The sequence below is a fragment of the Xiphophorus hellerii genome, chromosome 5, assembly GCF_003331165.1.
Source record: "Xiphophorus hellerii strain 12219 chromosome 5, Xiphophorus_hellerii-4.1, whole genome shotgun sequence".
Classification (NCBI taxonomy): domain Eukaryota; kingdom Metazoa; phylum Chordata; class Actinopteri; order Cyprinodontiformes; family Poeciliidae; genus Xiphophorus; species Xiphophorus hellerii.
Window position 1 is genome coordinate 4968778 of NC_045676.1, and position 19149 is coordinate 4987926.

Below are 19149 nucleotides of genomic sequence, written 5' to 3' on the forward strand. Positions count from 1 at the left end.
CAGCTGTTTGGTTTGCATGCATAAATTTGTGCATAACCTCAAATTTAGTTGTCTTGCTTAATTTACCCCTTTTTTAAATTAACACATTTTGTTATTTTTATATTTTGTGTCTCTGACTGTTAACAAGCCCAATTTCTCTAGATTAATGAGCAAAGTTCATCAAACCGAATGAGTAAAAACTCAAAATAAGATAACAGTTTTCTTTTCTTTTAAAAAATATTGTAAAAATTATTACAATCCAATCCATCATAAATCTAAAGTTTTCTTGGTGTTTTACTGAAGCCTCTAAAACTTTAAAATAGCAACTAATTAATAGGAAAGTAAATAGGTTTGTTCAACTCACTCTTATACAAAATAAACATATTGGAAAATCGGTATGAATAGAAAGTATTTTATGTATATAAAATACAGTCATATTCAACATGTTAGAATACATATCCTGATGAGACTTGTTTGTCAGATTAAGAATATCTTTTAATCTTAAAAACAATCTGTAAAAAGGTCAAACAGTGTCATCTGTAATAAAATGTACTATGATCTTTATTGATTCTGTACAACAAACAAGGGGCAGCTAAACCCAGGATGGTTTCTCCCTAGATGTGACATGCACCAGTTATGATTTTGTTTTATTTAATGTTAAATTCAGGTAATAATCTCAATAGTCTGGTTCGAAAAAACCTAAACATTACAATGAAAATCCAAAAGCATCAATTTACTAAATAAATCCAAGGCCAACAGAAATCCCGTTTTAATAACAAGCTGCAAGCCTTGATGCTTTGTCTTCGCAGTTTAATTGTTTCAGCTGAATTTCTCCGTCTTCGCCTCGCTCTGCATCGCTTTGTATGTGCCTGCAAAGAAAATAAGAGCAAAGACAAAGTGAAGCAGGTGAATGTTTGGAAATAAAACAAACTTAAGATAAGAAAAGCTAAAACTATGATGCATAAATGTAAATTCTCCTGCACAGCTCTGGAATCAGCATTTTAAATTAACCCTTGTCATTTTTTTATGGGTCACAAAAATATAACTAATCTATGTGAAATGAAAAAGTATGTTTTTTGTCTTAACAACCTTGGTTTATTTCACACTGACATGATGTCATGTTTGTAAGGAAAAGGCATTTATGAGTTCAGCAACAGATTAAACAATTTATGATTTTTTTTTATTTTTTAATTAATTTATTTATTTATTTTTTTGAGAAACTAAACTCCAAATTATTCCCGGAAAACCTACCTACTCGTTGATTTTTCTGTAGAGCACACCAAAATTTGAAAGAAAATACTTTGTTTCCTAACCCACACAAATACCAGGGTTTTACAACAGAGGTCATCAAAGGTCAACCAGCCACCTCACATTTACAAAATCAAGCAAATTTGTAGTCAATCAACTGAGCTATAAATATTTCAGCTGCCCAAACCAGCAAAAATATAGTAAAATTAAATTATATCAATTATGCTTGATTTTGTTAATGTTGGAGCTGGGGGACAAGTTAATCTTTAATGACCTCTGAAAACATTTTTTTTATTATAATGGCACAAATGAAAATCACAAGCCTGCACAAATGTAGCGCAGTTTATTGACACCCTATTTCAATCAGCTGTGGACAAATGCATACCTTCCCTCCTCAACATCGAGAATATTTTCTGGCAAATTGACGTTTAGTGTTTCTGGAAGGAGAAAAACCAAGCTGCCACTGATGATTCCAGTCCCAGTGAAGATCACGGGAGGCAGAAGAAGCCAAACATCTTCCAGCAGCATGACCATTGGGGCTAGGGAGCCTCCGAACCGACAGAGACAGGAGGTGTAGCCTAAACCACATTGCCTTCACACACACACACAAAAAAACAGGTGTTATGAGGTGCTTTTCTGACTAAATCTGACTAAATGTGCACTGCCACAAAGCTCACAGTATTTTTTGACCTTACACAAATATGAACTAAACTTTGACCTGTGAGCAGCGTTCCTAGAATGATTGAATGCAGTGTAAAGTGCTTTAGAGTCCTCTGGATTTGATAAAGCACTGTACAGGTAGTAACATGCACGTAAGCTACATGTCAGTCTTAGCTAGCAGAAAAAAGCTACATTAAGCTAAGCTAATTTTGCTACTTTGTCAGTAAACACAAATTTTTATCTTAGTATTACACAAAGGTGGGTAGAGTATCAAAATTTTTAATCGAGTAATAATTATAATGTACTTATATTAGATAGGAACAAGGTGAGAGCTACTTCTAAGCTTGTGGCATTTTTATTGTTGTCATAGCAACTGTCATGACAGTTACTTACGGAAAGTAACAGTTAAGGATACCTAAAAGATGGCAGTCAGCTAATAGTGACTGTGTATGCTAAAAGTTTGGGTTGTAAGTTTAGGATGACAGGAGTTTACCTGAGTACGGTTGGATAGAGTTCAGTTGAGTAGAGGAATGCTGTGGTAAATGCTGCCTCAGAGAAACCTTTGGCCACCACAGCAATGCATGTTCGAATCACAGAGTACTCTAAAAGGAAAAAAGTCACATTTCTGAGCATATTCATGCACAGGCATTTATCTAAAAAATAATTTCCATATGTCAAAGACAAACAAAGAAGTAAATAAATTAACCTAAAGGTATGACAGTGTTTATTCCAATCAGAGCTCCTGTTACAATTAGAAACCATGCCTGGCCGTTCCGACGGCCAATTACATCCAGGATGAAAAATGTGAAGATTTTGGCCGGGATTTCAATAGCAGCATAGATGAAATGAGTGAGGTAGATGCTGACGCCAAATCCTGAAATCTTGAAACTGATCCCATAGTAGAGGAAGGAAACAGCAAACCTGCAAGTACAGATATAGACATAGACAGACTTTATTGTCATTCAGATGTACGTTTGAAATTTACATTTTGAGCAAAATTTTGGTGCAAGGCTCCACTAATGCTAAAATAAATAAACAAGGAATTTAGTAACATGGTTAAGGTAAAACCTTACAGAAACCTGCAGCACAGACAGCAGTAGTACTAGTACTAGTAGTAGTAGCAGTAGTAGTAGTAGTACTAGTAGTAGTAGTAGTAGTGGTAATTTTAAAGGTTGATTTAGTACCAGGACAGCCCAGAGAGGAGAGTGATCTTCCTTAGCTCAGGGGTTCTGATCAGGTCCAAGTAGGTGTGGTTCTTCTCTGCCACTTCAGTGACGGTTACCTTCCTTAGAACCTGAAACAGCAACACAGTTCATCACTGATTTGTCTGATTTATTCAGGTGGAACATTTTAAGTTTAGCTAACTTTGAAACGAGAATGTAAAGTTGAATAAAGCAAACATTACCCTGCATCACTCTTACATCACCTACATTTCAGAGCTTTATATACATACACACAGATTAATAATTTAATTTTATTGTTTTTTATACCTATCAATATGTGCTTCCTATATTTGTTACACTTAATTTGCTTAATTTTTTTTTTCAAAACTGATCTGCATACGCTTTTAAAAGGGAAGTTTTATGTGTTTTCTAGGCACATAATGCCATTTTATAGTACAATCAAGTAACTATTACTTTCAGTTTTTATAAAAATGCTACATATATCAAACATGACTTGATTTCGTAATTTGACACCTTGAAATTGAGCCTCTGTCTTTTTAAGAAACTCCTAATCTCTCTCATACTCCGCCTTCAGCACGTCATGAAAATGAAGCTCCTCATTGTATGTTTACAGCCATTCTTATGAACGTTAGACAGAGAAGTAGTTTGTTGTGTTAAGCTCAGCAGATGCGTAGTTCCATCAGAAGTTTGCTAACTGCTGCTACTGCTAGTTTGAAGGAGCTGTGTGGGGAAAGTGTGAGGAAGGGCTGCTATGTAAGAGCAACATTTAGGCACCCTGAATGTTGAAACAGGAGATTGAAGGACTCCTCAAACATGCATGAAAGAATCAAAGCAACACTCCAGTTATGTTTTTGAAGACGGAATAACATTATAACATAACATAAAACAAGAAAAAGTTTATCTTTACTTCAATGTCCAGTTTGGTTGTGCGTTGATCGGTCCTGTTCATCTTAGCACATTGAACCAAATACTTTTTTGCTTCCTCTGTTCTGCCATTACCCAACAACCAGCGAGCGGACTCAGGCAACCACCTGATGGAAAACAGAGATTACTGTCTCTCATTCTTATTGAAACAAAAACTATAACTGTTAAGGAGAAGAACAAAATATCGCACCAACAACAGATGATGGTAACAGCGCAGGGCACAGTCACTGCCAGCATTAGATGCCTCCAGTCTCGTATGAAATAGGCAAGTAGAGCCAGAAGCATGTTTCCAGCGCTCCACGACAAACTCATAATGGTTCCCGTAAAGGTTCGGTGCTTTATATCTGTCCACTCAATACCTTAGCATGTAGATAAACAATGGACAAATTCAATTTAGCACTGAGGAACTCTATAATCCTCTTAATACCCATAAAACATGACTAAATCAATTATAAAAAATGATTTGAGTAAAACTGTTAATCTGCTTGTACATTTAAATAGCTCTGTGTGAACTTTAAAGTTTAAATAGATGAGAATACTAAATATATAAGGTATATGACTTCAAAATATTAAGTATTTGACTGTTTTTTGACATTTACTTACACAAATTAGGTTGTACAACATTTAGTTTGTTTTTAAAGCCTGTATATTTATTTATTGTGAAATGGCTTTGTTACCAAGGACTATTCCGATAATTGACAGCCCACTGAGGGATAAGCCGGAGAGCGCTCTGGAAATAGCAAACATGATGTAGGATGTGGACAAGGCAGCGGTGGCTCCCATCAAGGTGGAGGCGATTATAGCCACCAGAAGCATGGACTTTCGACCAAGCCTGCAACACACACAGAACATAGAACACAAGTAACAAGTTTGAATTGTATTCTTTTTTCAAACCTCATTCAACAGAGGTTTAGGTTCAATTATGTAGTGGATTTAAGCAATAACTGTAACATTATCCAAAGTGGACAATAGCAGAAATACCACTGTACCCATTTGGAAACAGTAGTAGTATCAATAACAGGACTCTTTGTTTAATGAGACTTTCACAAGCTCACAGAGATCTTCAAATGCATCTGTTGGTCATGCAAAAGAGGTTATTGTAGTTTTAGACAAACTCTAACACGCGTTTCTGCTAAAAAATAAAACAGTGGAACTAATTAGAAATGACCAACAGCTAATAGTTTTTACACTGTGCTGTTGCCTGAACCATTGGCCAGCATCTCCACACATAAATGCAACTCTTTATTTAAAATCAGGGCTTTGTTCTGCTGGATCATTGTGTGATAACATACCGCAGCTAAGTGAAGACAGAACATTAATCTTTGATTCTTTGGTTGTGAGCAACTTTGAATCGAGGAGTCATTTCAATTTTTATGTAGTATTTTTTTTCTATTTCTTATTTTGTTTGTTTTATCTTTTTACTATGGTTCTTCTTATGTGTCTGGAATAAAGCTATAATGATGATAAACTAAACATGCAAGACAACTTGCTTGTTTAGTGCAAGTTGTCTTGCACTAAATATATATCTACAGTATATCTATATATATAGAGAGAGATATAGAGATATAGTTCGATAGATAGAGATAGATAGATATATATCTATTTCTATCTATATAGATAGATATGTATGTGTGGGGGTGTGCGTGTGTGTGTGTGTGTGTGTGTGTGTGTGTGGGAGGTGGGGGTGTAAATAGACACGTGTGCACACGGAAAGCTTCTTTTTCTACACCTCAACCACATTACAAGTACACTCAGCATGTCCGAAATGAACATAAATAAAACAGTTAGTGTGTTTCTGGTCATGTGCATCCAGTTTTGTAATCACTGGTATAAGGTATTGTGGGTAACTGGCATTTAGTTCTTTGATTCTCATTGCAGAGCCACGTGTGCACACATACACTCATAATGTTGTTTTACTAGCAAAGAGGCAGCTGACAGGTCTTGAACAAAAGCCTCTACTAAATACACAAAGCACATGACAGCTGTGTGGAATTGCAATTTATTTTTGCTTGGATGACTTTTTAAGTAAAGATAGTTGATTTAACACACACAAATACACCAATTTATTAATTTTCTGCTACAATATCCTTTACACGAAAACCTCAGTTTTGTAATATGACTGATAAGATCATGTTACATACTTAGTGTTTACTGAGAGTGCTTTCATTTCTGTAGACTGTAGTAAAATGCTGCAATGCACCTGATTCAAACGCTCATTTTTCCACAAACAATGGGATAGTATTGTCACTTTGCTTTTGAGTTTTTGCCTTAGTTTTCTAGTTCTAGATTCCTCTCTTTTTTATTATATGATATCATACAATAGAAAATACTTTATTGTCCCCTTGGGAAAATCTGGGCTCAAAAGGCCTGTGCATAGCTGATATAAAAATGAAAATAAACACAAATCTTTTGATCAAAATCATCTCCAAGTTTAAAAAATGTCTTAAAACCCAAAAGGAAGAAAAAGGACAACAAAAAAGAGTACACAAATAATTGAGAACTACATTTGAAAAAAATACAGTTATTAACTCCTTTGCCTCCTTTGTACCTTGAGTACTTTTGGGAAATTATTTACAGTGTGAAAACACTAATAAGTCGGGAATAAAATACATTTATCAGTAACTGTTATTTTGCAGCAAAAAGGTTGTGAGTTCAAATGAAGAAACATGAAGAAAAAAGTAAAGCAGAACCTTAATTTCCTTAGTTTTAGCTGAGTGTTGCAAATATTTAAAGTCTGAGGACTTTAAATGTTGTCCATCCTGTGTAAAAGTAAACTGTAATTTACTTTTAAAATTATTATCAGTGTACATATTTAAGTGTTTTGGGTGAACTTACTTGTCTGAAAGCTGTCCAAAGACAATGGCTCCAAACATCACTCCAATAAAGAAGTAGGTGGCAAGTGCTTGATTCTGTTGCTTGTCGTTACACACCAGATCCCACTGTACAAAAGCAAAAATGTTTTAAAGTGTGTGACTCAACTTTACAGTTTCTTAATTGATGATCTCTTTAGGTTTCAAATTAACTTTGATGTCTTATTGCCTGTTTGGTTTGTTGATCGGGGACATAAACAGTCACCTGGTCTGAATGAAGCTGAGGAAAGGTCAAGGGTTATAAAACTGCTGAGTTTAAACAGAGTTAAAATAAAATGACACCAAAAACAAGCAGACAAATGAAAATAAATACAATAATATATCTACAAACATAAAATAGATTTGGGTCATCTTGCCCTTTCACTTCTTCATGAACTCAATTTTTTTTTTATTTAAAAATACTTTATTGATCCCAAAAGGACAAAAATGTTTCTTTAATTTATAGTTTTCAAAGTTTTTCAACGAGTTATTATAGAAACTGAGTGTAGGATCTCCTGTAGCAGTCCGTATTACAGCGGCCTACTAAAGACACACTTTTGTTGTATGTCTGTCTCATGTAGAAGATGCTGATTCATGATTCACATGCCATTTCCATTTCATCCACTCCTACTTCCATTAAATTTTGACTTTTAATTTAATTGTTTGCCTTAATTAAGAATTTTTATGAATTATGGAGATAAATTTCCTCAAAAATAATAACATTTTCCTCCATCCATCCCAGAAAAAAATGGATTTGAACCCAGGTCATTGTTGCTGCAAGACAATAGTGCTAGAATTCAAATCCTATATGTGATTTCTTCCATTTGAATGTTATTTAAATGGAAATAACATTCATTTTATTTATGTTTAGTGGGATTCTGGTCCCCACATAAATCAGTTAACAAAATAAATGTAAGTCACATCCCTCTGGTTGATATCATTCATTCAACTGAAAGAGTGAATATGTAGAGATCTGCAAAATTCCTTCATAGAATGTTCATGTCCAGTTCAGATCTTTTATTGTCCCCAAAGGGGGGGATTTCTTTTGCTGTCAGTCATTTCAAATACACAAAACAACATAAAAGTCCACAGACGATGTTAAAAACAGAGAAACAGAAGCACCAATTCATAAATATATAAAATGGAATTTTAATTTATAAATTTGGGGAGCTGATTGGTGTGGATACAAAGGAGTTCTTTCATCTGTTGCTTCTAGCATTGGCTGTGTCTCAATTTTTATATAATTCAATATAAATTATCAACTAACCAGATCAACTCAAACTCAATTCTCTCACATTGATTAGTTACCAGCATTTCCTGTTAACATTAAAACATTTCTTCTGCTGACCTTTTATGAAGGAAATAAGTAGTTTTTAAGTTTTAATTTATTAAAATTTTACCTCAGAGGCCGTCGTGGAGCTAAATTGTGATTTGTCGTAGGTCCACCCATCTGGACAAATCACAGTCCTGTTCTCCCGGCTGAGGTTGCTGGTCTGTGGGGAGCTGTAGACTCTGCAGGAGCTGAGAGAGCCGTCGTCCTGCTGGGGGATCCAGAGGGCCAGAGTCTCAGGGTCCGGGGACCAGGCGCTGCCATTGCTTTTCTCCAGCTTCCCGAGGGAGCAGTGGTGAGGAGGGATGGCAGAGATGAAGTTGTGCAGGAGAAAGTGGAGAGGGAGAATGGCACGAGGCAGACACAGGATGGACAACACGAAAAACTGAAATTTGGAGAATCCACCGATGTCATCCAGTATCTCTTCAAACCTCATTTTGACAGGATGGAGAAAAAAGGATCAGGGTGCTCTGCTGATCAGCTCTCTACTCGCTGCCTTAAACAATTCCTTATTTACAGCAGGGGGGGGGGACAGACAGAGGGAGGAACATTTTAAGGAGGTGAGGTCTGCTCTGTTTCTGTCTGCCTTAAATGCTCACATTTTCATTATGAACATAATGTATTAATTTATGTTAGTTTGTACATGGAACATTAACTTTTAGCAGAAATCCTCTAAGGTCACTACAGATAATTTTAAAGTGTTCACACTTTTAATGTAGAAATAATTACCAAATCTGATTTTAATACAATTATTCAACATTTTTAGGTTGGTTTTTGTCCCAAAGCAACCTCTATGATCTATTTCTGTAGGTCTGCAAAGGTTCTTGAATTAGTTTAGCAGAAGACATTCCAATGAATCAAATACAAATCCATTAGTTTAATATTAGCCATGTAAGAAAGTCTTTCATCAGTTTAGGATGTCAGTACAGTGCCTGGTATTATAAGAGGAACCAAAGTCAAATTCCTTTTTTCTGCACATAAACTTGGTTAATACAGATAATTTTGACACTTTGCAATAAACCAAATGCCATAAACATGTCTGCATTTTATTGGACTCCTTTTATTGTCTCAAAGCTCTGTGAAACACATTCTTTTGCATGCTTTTCACTATTTACCTTTACATTCTTTATTGTTTTGTTCCCATGTTCCACTAACTACCACACAGACTCATTGTGGTATTCATCAGTCTAGCTGTTTGATTTCCGGATCTTTCATTCTTCCTATATATTCACGTGAGTTCCTGTGCTTACAAGGAAATTGACTGAAACATGAAATTCAATTTGTCAAGTCAATGTAAACAGAAGCGCATGACAAATGCTATTCAGGACTTGGTCACGAGTGCAGTGTTTTTCAAAGGTACTCGAAGAACCCTCCTCCACCAGTTCAAGTAAGTTGAAACCTGCCATGATGATAATAAAACCACCTCACATTAAATACCCATTTAACAGTTAAAATGCACTTAACAGCATACAGCTGATAAAGACTGGGGAACAGCAATCTTTATAAGTGCAGCTGATCAGGTCTAAAGCATAATATACATGTTTTTGTAACTATTATTAATTTTTCTATCTTCACAAAGACTTTGTGTTGACTTCTCAAGGAATTGCTAGTTACGTGACTGCACTGGGCCCCCATACCACTAGGGGGCCCTCAAGAACACCAAGTTAGCATGATAACATATGCATAAATATACTGTATATATATATATACTGTATATATATATATATATATACAAACTAAGTCTTATTACACATGGAAAAACAATTTCTAAATTATTTTTTATAAATGGTACCTAAATAATGGATCTGCTGTTACATTTTTGGGGAAATATAAAATGTCAAACTTGTTTAGTTCGCTAATTCTGTAAGGTTAAAATCAATAGCCAAAATAATATTGGTATAATGTAAGCTAATTACAAATGACACTAATGATAGTATGAATTTTACACATAGAGTAGCTTAGGCATGATAAAGAAGCTGCTATTGAAATGTTGGTATGCGGGGGGGAAAAAATGAAAATCTGACAAGGGCCTCAAAAAGGCTTGGGCCAGCCCTGTGACTTTTATTCATTTTCCATTCATTTAACCCTGACCAGTACATGCCTAGCCTAAAACCTAACCTAAACTCAACTTACACCTTCATCCTAAAGTAGTATTTGTTGGGAAAATAGGTCTTACAAGGTGAAAAATGCTAATGCACAAAATTAAATTAAATGAGCAGATCAATTTGAAAAAAAATTAAAGACCTTCAGGGATTTATATTTGCCATTATTTTGAGGCTCATAGACCTAAAGAAAACAGCAGCAGCAAGGCCACGTCTAAAGAAAGTGGAAAGGCGTGCAGTAGCAGCATGTTGAGACTAAAACGCAGGGGAGAAATTCTTAAATGCGTGATATAAATACATATCAACATTATCGCCTTCAAAACACACTGCGTCGGATCAATTACTCCATTTAACTGGAAAGAAGCCATTGACATGGGAATGTCCTCAGAATGAGGGTGAATACCTTAAGTCATGTGTTATATTCAGAAGTTTCTTCAGATTCACAGAAAGATGAGTTCTACCCATAGCACCGCCATCCACAACAATGCTTTGAAAATGCTATGATGATGGCATTTAACTTCCCAATGGGATAAATAAATGAATCTTTTTGAATTAATCTGAATCGAACATTTCAGAATCTCATGGAGGTTATAAAAGTCAAGAAATGATATAACTCTGAGACATCCTGGATTAAACTCAGTTTATTCAAAAGCTATAAAGGGCATTGTGGCCTACTTTTGAAATTGTGACACTGTGAACTTTCTTTTTACATTTTTGAAATGGATTTTTTTTTTCAGGTTAATCTAAAAATTTCCAAGTTCTTCCTAGCCAATTTTCGACTTTTCAAACATAGAAAATTCCAAGCTTTTTTCTAGAATTTTTTTGAGATTAATCTAAAAATGTCATTTTTTTAGCAAAAATATACTCCTCCTTTTTTCTACCTACATTGTCTCTAAAAGGCCGTCATACTTATGTGTGTTCTCAATAAGGTGAACTTACTAAGAAGAAACTGAGAAAAAAGAGAAATTAGCAGAGAAAGAAAGGAGAGAAGGAACGAATGAAATGTTTACATACAGTAGGTCTCTGCTCTCAGACACAGGCCCCGCCCCCTGCTACGTCATCACGTGGCATAAGTGTAGTTGTCCAGGTTTTGGCCTGATTTTAAATATGATTCAACGATTCAACGTTTTCTTTTCATTTAAATATGCTTACTCATTTAAATCTAAAATAAGACACGTTTCAATTAAAGGTTTCATGTTCTGGTACGGCTTTTCTTCTACCGTAAACTCTCTGGCGGAAAACATTTTTCAGGCACATCGCCAATTACCAGCGGCGAACACAATAATGGCGGCCTGCTGAGGAGAAGCAGCTGATTGCTGAAGGTGAGACTCTGCTTATATCACCACCTAAAATCTGTTTTATTTCCCTGTTTATCTGGTCCAAAACCTTTTAGACTTGTGTGCAATATTAGGCTTATCAGAAAACCTGGTGTTGTTGTTTAAATGTGTCTAAGATATATAAAAATACTGAAAAGGTTCTCTTCAATCCAGATCCAAGTTTGTCTTTTTATTGAAAATGTTTTTAAGCCCTCACAACGTTCTTTACATCGTGTTTTCTACGTTAAATATAAAAGTTTTCGATTAGTTCGGAAACTAAATTTGCTCCATTGTACAGTTGTTGACTATTAAAGACCAAATATTCCTATTGCATAAAATAGATAACCATTGGTCAAAATATTCCTTAAATGTTTATCAATTCATTTAAAACAAGGAAATATTTGAATGCTTAATGTAAGTAAGACCAAGAACACTGCGTCTTACCTTTCTAAAGCATGATAAATCTGCGGGTATTTCGAACTTTTTCACAGAACAGTTTCTTTACTTGATGCTGCTTTTGTAGTGGAGCACCCTTTTATTATTTAATTTCCCTTCGGGATTAATAAAGTATTTTTGAATTTGAATTAATGGGGATTGGGTGAATGTATTTTAGAGCAGTATGACTGAATATTAACAGTTTTTATGAACACCGTGATAACTGCCATTACCATCCCTTCCCTTATAAAAGGTTTATTCTCAGTCACTTTTGTGTCTGTATGTTTTTATTTGTAGGTTTATGGCAGCCGTGTTGAGTCAGATTGACTGGATAGTTTAATATTGATTTAATATTTTTAATGTATGAGTCTTTGCTTTATCTGGACGTCAGCTTTGTTTGCTTTCATCAATTCGCTCCTTATCAGTTATGGGTCTGCGGACGTTCTGGAATAACTACAAAGTCCTGATTGTGATGGGCACAAGTCTGGGACTGATTCACTTGGGCTGGTACAACTTGAAGACAAACCCAGCGCTGCACAACAGAGAGGAGTACATTCCTGAGCCTGGCATTGTTGCATACGTCTCACCTCCTGCTGCTGCTCCTCCTCCAGCCAAAAGCAAGTAATGCACTAAGGTATGTGGCTGCAACATGATTTTGCTCTCTTTACGCAGTTCCTTGTTTGTCCTCTAGATGGCCCAGACCTTTCACATTTTGCACATTTTTTGTACTGTACTTCCATTTGGGTCTCAACTGTTTCTATTTACAGCCCAAGCTCTTAAAAAAAACACTCAGCCATTTTTTGGCATTAATGTTTTTTGGTGTCTGGAAAATGAACCGTTTCAAAAACCTTCCAAATGTAATGTCACAAATCAGCAGGCACTTCCTGTCACCTAGCAACTTCAGTGAAGCCCAGTTACCTAGCAACCCAAGCTCAAATGTGCAGCCCCCAGCACGTTTGCTCAGCTGGTCTTAATGTGAACATTAAGAATGATTTTGTGTGAAACATGTAACAAACATGTTTTGTACAGCTTATTCTATTCTGACCTGTTCAGTGAAAACATAATAGGTCACCTTTAAAGACAAATTTGCATGAAATTTTAAATTAAAGCTTATTGTAGACTTAAGATCAAACCTAGCTTTGCTCTTCAAACAGGTGAAAAGTTCATTAGTCAGATTGTTAGAAAGCTAAAAATGTTTCTGTCCTGATTTACAGGAACCAACAGAACCCTGAATATTTCAGTTTTTCATGGAGTTTGTTCCAGAGCTTATGAGCTGCCTCACATTACTTAGTTCAGGTCCTGGTAACACTTCAGTAATCCGGTCTGGTAATTCGCTAGCTACTTGGAAATGCAATTGGACCAAGATAGTTTAGTTTTCGAGAGACCAGAAGCAGCATTTTAAAATCTTATTTGACAAACAGGGCAGCCAGTACAGTGAATTATCTTTATTTTCAGTATTGCAATGTTTTAAGATGATGTTAACCTTTTAGTAACAAACTTTATTAAAACTACCTTCACTGTCCAAAGAAACACCAATATTTAATTAAAAGATATAAATCTGGAGGTCCTGAAACTCTCTTTCTGCCTTTCAGAGTCGCAATGAAGTCACAGAGCTGGCTGCGTAAGAACTGGCTGTGGACGGCTGGGGGCGCATTTGTTCTGATCCATCTGAGCACATGGGGGTTACAGAAAGCGACGAAGAGCAGCGTTCGCTCTGAGGTGGAGCTCAAACAGAAAACTGTGAAAGAGAAGACCGAATGATTTCTGGACATTTCTTCTCTTCTTTCAGGGTTTGAGTTGTGAATATTGGCAAAGATGCACAACAACATGATCATATGTGTTTGTAAAAATTTAATTGATTTGATATTTTGAGTTCATCAACTGGAGTGAAAGTGAGCGACTCATCTGTTATGTACATTTTTTAGTAAAAATATACTTGGAAAGTTTTTTATGTTTTAATCACTTGCTTTAAATATAATGTTTTATTTTGCACCATACTTGTTTTCCTGGGACCTACAATCAAAACAACATGTACATCTATAAACAAACATAACAATGGCAAATGGACTAATTTCATGGCCGGATCATTTCACCCATTCACCAACTCATTGTGAATCCATTTATTACAATTCAATCCAATCATACTTTCATTTCAAATCTGTAACCAAGCAATTTTATGCCTTTGCATTTACACCACATATATTTTCTTTGAAGTTGCATTACTCTCACATTTAATTTCAAGTTACAATCTGAAAACCCGACTCCCATTTGTTTTGGTTCTGATCCTCTATAGACCAACTAACTTTTAAGACAACAGATCAAAGCAAAATAATCCTAAAAAGCTCTTGATGGTGAATATTCCGTTTTAGTCGTATTTCAAGAGTGGGGTGTATAGAATATAGCGAAACATGTAAAAGAAAAAATCAGTTCTCAAAGTTGACCAGAAACAGTAAAATATTAAAACTGATCCAGCGATGCTTTCTTATTGTCTAGTTGTTTAAACCTATTTGGTTTAATTATGCTACTATGGCTTCTGTTCATATGATAGAAGTTTGTGTCACACTGAAGTAACGTTAAATGTAATAAAAACAAGCGAGAGGAGGCTGTAGTTGCTCTGATTATGTCAAATATATGTAGTTAAATATATTGGTAGTAAGCTAGTTACTGATTTATAAATGAAAATATTCCTATGGCCACTTTTGTCTCTGGTTTTATTACATAAATCAGCTTCTGAAAGGCTGGCACATCACATCAGCCATGACACTGTCATAAAACAACAGTCTTCAGTCAGAGGCCTCTTCAGATTTGCTGAAAGATTGACTGCTACAGGAGATCATTCAGGACAACAGGACTGTTGTGGATTGGACATAATTTACTTTCCCTTTGGGATAAATAAGATACTTGAATAAGCAGCAGGGTGAGCAGAGGATTTAAAGTATTGAGGAAAACCTTTATTATTTTTACATGTAAAAAAAAGCACTTGTACATCTGACACAATCTCCAAACACACTTTTAGTATTTTTTATGAACATATTCATGATTCCCATCACCTTTGATCACAAAAAAGGGCTTTTACAGAACAAGTTCACCTGATGTGGGGAACCAACAGCATCAGAACACTGAAATGAGTCTACAGCTGGGATGATCAAACATTTCTCAGCACATCGCTCTTCAACACTTCTCAGGAGGAAAAAGGCTTTTTGTTGTGTAGCTGTTTCCCGGGAAGCTTCCTGCGGTCTTTTCCTGCGTTCCTCTTCCGTTTCTTGCTAAGGAAGTTCTCCAGTTTGCCGCTCTTCTTCAGTTCCTGATACTTTTCGGCCAACTGCAGCTTCTTCTTTTCCGCTGAGGAGAGAAATAAAGCAGAGGAATGTTTTTCCAGCGTGTTGTTTTAGCTTTTATGAAACCAAATAATCAAGTCTACGTCTAGTCCGGATATCTGGGAAACCGAAGAGATTTTTATGTGATTTGGCTTTTCATCCACACGTAAACTCTAGTAATAACCAATATATTGCCACAGACATAATCAAAATCAATAGATGATACGTCTGGTAAAGTACTCAATAATTTCACTGAACTCTGATCCAGAACCGCACAGCATTCTGGGAGATGTAGGCAGAGGAAAGGCTTTAAGCTGTTAAGCCTCTCACGGCTAGCTAAGCAAGATTAATGGCATCAACTCACTCACTCTTTGGTTACCTAGCAACAAACCTGTTGAGTAAGAACGACGGGGCCTCATAACTGCTGAAAAATAAAGTGTGGAGTGAAAACTGGATAAAACAGGAAATGTCACGTCACTAGTGTGGCGGTAGTTCAGATCTTTAAAAACAAAAAAATTAATATCGACTGATATGAAACGCTTATATCATGATATGTTTTTCAGCCATGTCATCCAGCCTTATTTTATATTCTAACACGGTATTTAAAAGTAGTTCAGCTTCTCTGTCTGACACCAATCCTTTGTGTACAATAATACTTTTTTAAAATAATGTGAATGTGAAAGCACAAGATGTGTGAGGGACAGGAAACAGAGTTCTGAGGACGAGCGGGTCCGGTGTTGGACGAGCGGGTCTGGTGTTGGACTCGCTCTTACATTTCTTGAGGAAAAATGGCCGTTCTCCCCGACTGGCTCGCTCTCGCTGCTGCTTCTTGAACTGCAGCTCTCTCTCTCTCTGCTGCTCCTGGATCAGTCTCGCTCGCTCCTGGTTATTCTGCACAAACACATGGAAATTTAAAGCTTGACCACCATCTGCACTGGTAGCTTAATCCAAAAACAATTATTGATTTAAAAAAAAAGCCCTCTAAGCCATGTGTGTTAAAGTCAAGGCCCAGGGGCCAAATCTGGCCCATCATAGCTTTTTGTGTGGCCCTGTCAAGGACACATAAAGAGAACCTTAAATATTATTTTATTAAATGAAAGCAGTTTTTATCTGTATACTGCCAAATAACACAGAAATTTATGCACAAACAACAGATTGCTATACTTTTTACGCTAATTCATCATTGTGAGTTCATTGCAAATTTTCCACTAAAATGGTCAAAAACATTTTGTTTAAATGATGGTAACTTTCTTATTTCTACTACTCTGCTGCCTTAAATAGTAATTTAATGACTAGCATTAATTATTAAATTATTAGTATTAATTTAATATTACTTTTAAATTACTTTACTGAATGCAGATAAATATTAAATAATTCTGCAATATTTTTAGCAAAATATTGCAGAATTTAACTAATTTACAGACAAATGTCACATTCTGCAGAGATACATATATATATAGCACCGTTAAGAACCAATTTAGTTTTGTTTTTTCTTGCAAATAAACTGACAAGTGATAAAAAGATTGAAGTGTCAGGACTTCTTACCAATCTCTTCAGCAGGAACTCCAGCTTCTCCTTCTTGCGGTCAGTCTTTGTCTTCTTTAGCTGCTTCTTAATGACCTGCAGAGACAGACTGCATGTCACACGTTCTACATAAACAGACTTTTCATGGCACCTGATTCTGGTTTTCTCACCTCTTTCTCTCTGTGTTTGATGTCATTGATAAACTTGTAAGTCTTTTCAAAAATCTCTGGTTTGTATTCTCCTGACAGGCTGTCAAATCGAGGATCTCTCCTGGTCTGCAGCACACACACAAAAAAAACATGAATATTTTCATGCAAACAGCAGATTTGTGGTTTTATCAGTGCTGGTTTTACTCACTGATTTCTTGGCAGGGATGACCTGCCGTAGGAAGGACGGTGGAATCTTTGATGAAATTTCCATTGGTCTAAAATTAAAATACACAGTGTGACAAGCTGACAGCGATCAGGAGAGAGCAGCTGCACTTCTTCTGGATTTTTGATTAATTAGGATGATTTGGAAGAAACAGACCTGTTTTTGTTCAGCCGTTTCTTACTGCTGACAGCTCGGCATTTTTTGTTGTTGAATGCAGCCTCATTGAACGCTTTAGTTCCCACTTGTTGCTGCAGCTTAATGACATCTTCAAAGGGCATGTTGGACAGTTCTGCATAGGAAGAAAACATCACAAAATGTTTCATAATGAGGATTTTTACTGAGTAAGAAACAAAACTGAACTACAGTCAAAACCAAAATAAATCATAACTAGTTCTGTAACAATAAATTTTACTGGCTGATAAATTCTTCCAGTAATTATGGTGCTAAATTATAATATTGTTTTGAAACTATTTTGAAGTAATATATTATTTATTGAAAGTAGCATAATAATACAAGCTTGGCTTCTCAAAGACAAATAAGCTTTAATTTTGTAAACACACAACACTGGAACTGGAAGATATTTTAAATATTCAAAATAAAACACACCCAAAAATAATAATAATAATAATAATAATAATAAAAACCACTTACAACCAAAACCATATTTAAATGGACGCTTTGAAAATTAATAGTCATCAGAACGAAAATTATCAAGCTCATTTTAATTTATCATGCAATTAATTGATTAATTTTTTATTACATATTTTCATGCCTCCAAAAACATTGTTTTTGGTAGGAAAACATGTATCAATGTAAAAAGAGAATTAATTTTGAAAGCAGTTTCTGTTTTGACTTAGATTTAAGAAAAAAAAATAACAGCATACCAAAAAAATATGTTTCTCATTAGACAATGGAAAAATGTTTCTTGGCATTACAACAGTGACACCAATATCCAAAATAAAACAGGACAAGCAAAAATAATAAATAAAACGGAAGTAAAAACCAATGACAACCGAAACTTTAAATAAAACGTATTGTGATGTCTCCGTAAACAAAATTGCCCGTCAAAAAATATAAATCAACAGCCAGGAAATTATTGAGTTCATTTTAATTTTTTATGCGATTAATTGATTATTTATATTGCGACAGGCATAATGATAAGCCAGCACAACATCTTATAATCCACCCATTGGCAGCCGGGTCAGCAATAGAGCCATCAGTGATCTGCACTGATACCAGAAAATAATTGATCAATCAGAACTCAGATCTTATCAAACTGGCCAATCAAAACTCAGATGTCATGTATGGGTCGGTACAGTCACTCTCACCTTTCCTGATGCCTTCCTCTGTCTGCAACTCTGTGCCATCACCAGTATGTCCCTCCTCTTCCTCAGCATCTTCCTCTTCGTCATCATCATCATCATCTTCTTCCTCTGCATTAGCCTCTTCTTCTTCTTCATCATCATCATCTTCCTCTGCATTAGCCTCTTGTTCTTCTTCTTCATCATCATCATCATCATCACCTTCATCATTACTCTCCCCCTCCGATACCTCTTCTTCTTCGCTGCCCCCAGAGTCTTCCTCAGCCCCGCCACCTGATTGGTTTTGATCTTCATCATCGTGTCCGCTTAACCGCAGCTCCTCTGCCTCCCCCCCTCTTAGGGTAAACAGAGAGACCTTCTTCTCCACATCAGAGTCTTCCTCTTCGCTGCAACTTACAGTCTTCTTCTTCTTCCGCTCCGCTTCCTGCCGCTGTTTCTCTCTTCTCCTCATACTCAGTTTTCTTCTTCTACAAAAGGCAGAACCAAGAAAAATAAAAAATACTGTCAACAGAACCCTGACCCACAGCTGTTTTACCACGTGGCTGAAAACCCGGAAGTAATACACAGAGATTTTTCTTCCGGTGGCA

The 19149-nt window shown here is 35.8% G+C and overlaps 2 protein-coding genes across 3 annotated transcripts; both read right to left on the reverse strand.

The window, feature by feature from the left end:
• Positions 1-374: 374 nt before the first annotated feature.
• On the reverse strand, positions 375-9698 carry slc22a7a (solute carrier family 22 member 7a). Its single transcript, XM_032563820.1, has 10 exons — positions 8245-9698; positions 6831-6934; positions 4673-4827; positions 4186-4354; positions 3979-4102; positions 3072-3181; positions 2594-2808; positions 2381-2489; positions 1613-1819; positions 375-848 (listed from the first exon to the last, which is right to left on the reverse strand). The coding sequence occupies exons 1-10, from the start codon at positions 8608-8610 to the stop codon at positions 749-751; spliced, it is 1659 nt and encodes a 552-aa protein (XP_032419711.1). The 5' UTR covers positions 8611-9698; the 3' UTR covers positions 375-748.
• A 5258-nt stretch (positions 9699-14956) lies between these two features.
• Positions 14957-19130, reverse strand: rrp36 (ribosomal RNA processing 36). 2 transcript variants are annotated; one of them, XM_032563825.1, is made up of 8 exons: positions 18746-19130; positions 18569-18694; positions 17397-17529; positions 17226-17292; positions 17039-17143; positions 16890-16964; positions 16118-16235; positions 14957-15369 (listed from the first exon to the last, which is right to left on the reverse strand). In XM_032563825.1, exons 1-8 carry the CDS (start codon positions 19011-19013, stop codon positions 15209-15211), a joined length of 1053 nt encoding a protein of 350 aa, XP_032419716.1. In that variant the 5' UTR covers positions 19014-19130; the 3' UTR covers positions 14957-15208. The 2 variants fall into 2 exon arrangements, with proteins under 2 accessions (XP_032419716.1, XP_032419715.1); XM_032563824.1 differs by having other exon boundaries at positions 18569-19130.
• Between the last annotated feature and the right edge of the window lie 19 nt (positions 19131-19149).

What these genes read in the sequence shown, in the direction of transcription:
- slc22a7a (XM_032563820.1), bottom strand. Translation starts at nt 8,610, where the DNA reads ATGAGGTTTGAAGAGATACTGGATGACATCGGTGGATTCTCCAAATTT. An exon ending in TTTGGACAGCTTTCAGACAA is followed by an intron (nt 4,828 to 6,830) that starts GTAAGTTCACCC and finishes TGTGTGTTGCAG; the next exon opens with GCTTGGTCGAAAGTCCATGC. An exon ending in CTCTATCCAACCGTACTCAG is followed by an intron (nt 1,820 to 2,380) that starts GTAAACTCCTGT and finishes GTGTGTGTGAAG; the next exon opens with GCAATGTGGTTTAGGCTACA.
- rrp36 (XM_032563824.1), bottom strand. Translation starts at nt 19,013, where the DNA reads ATGAGGAGAAGAGAGAAACAGCGGCAGGAAGCGGAGCGGAAGAAGAAG. An exon ending in AAACGGCTGAACAAAAACAG is followed by an intron (nt 17,293 to 17,396) that starts GTCTGTTTCTTC and finishes TTTTAATTTTAG; the next exon opens with ACCAATGGAAATTTCATCAA. An exon ending in AGTTCCTGCTGAAGAGATTG is followed by an intron (nt 16,236 to 16,889) that starts GTAAGAAGTCCT and finishes GTGTTTGTGCAG; the next exon opens with AATAACCAGGAGCGAGCGAG.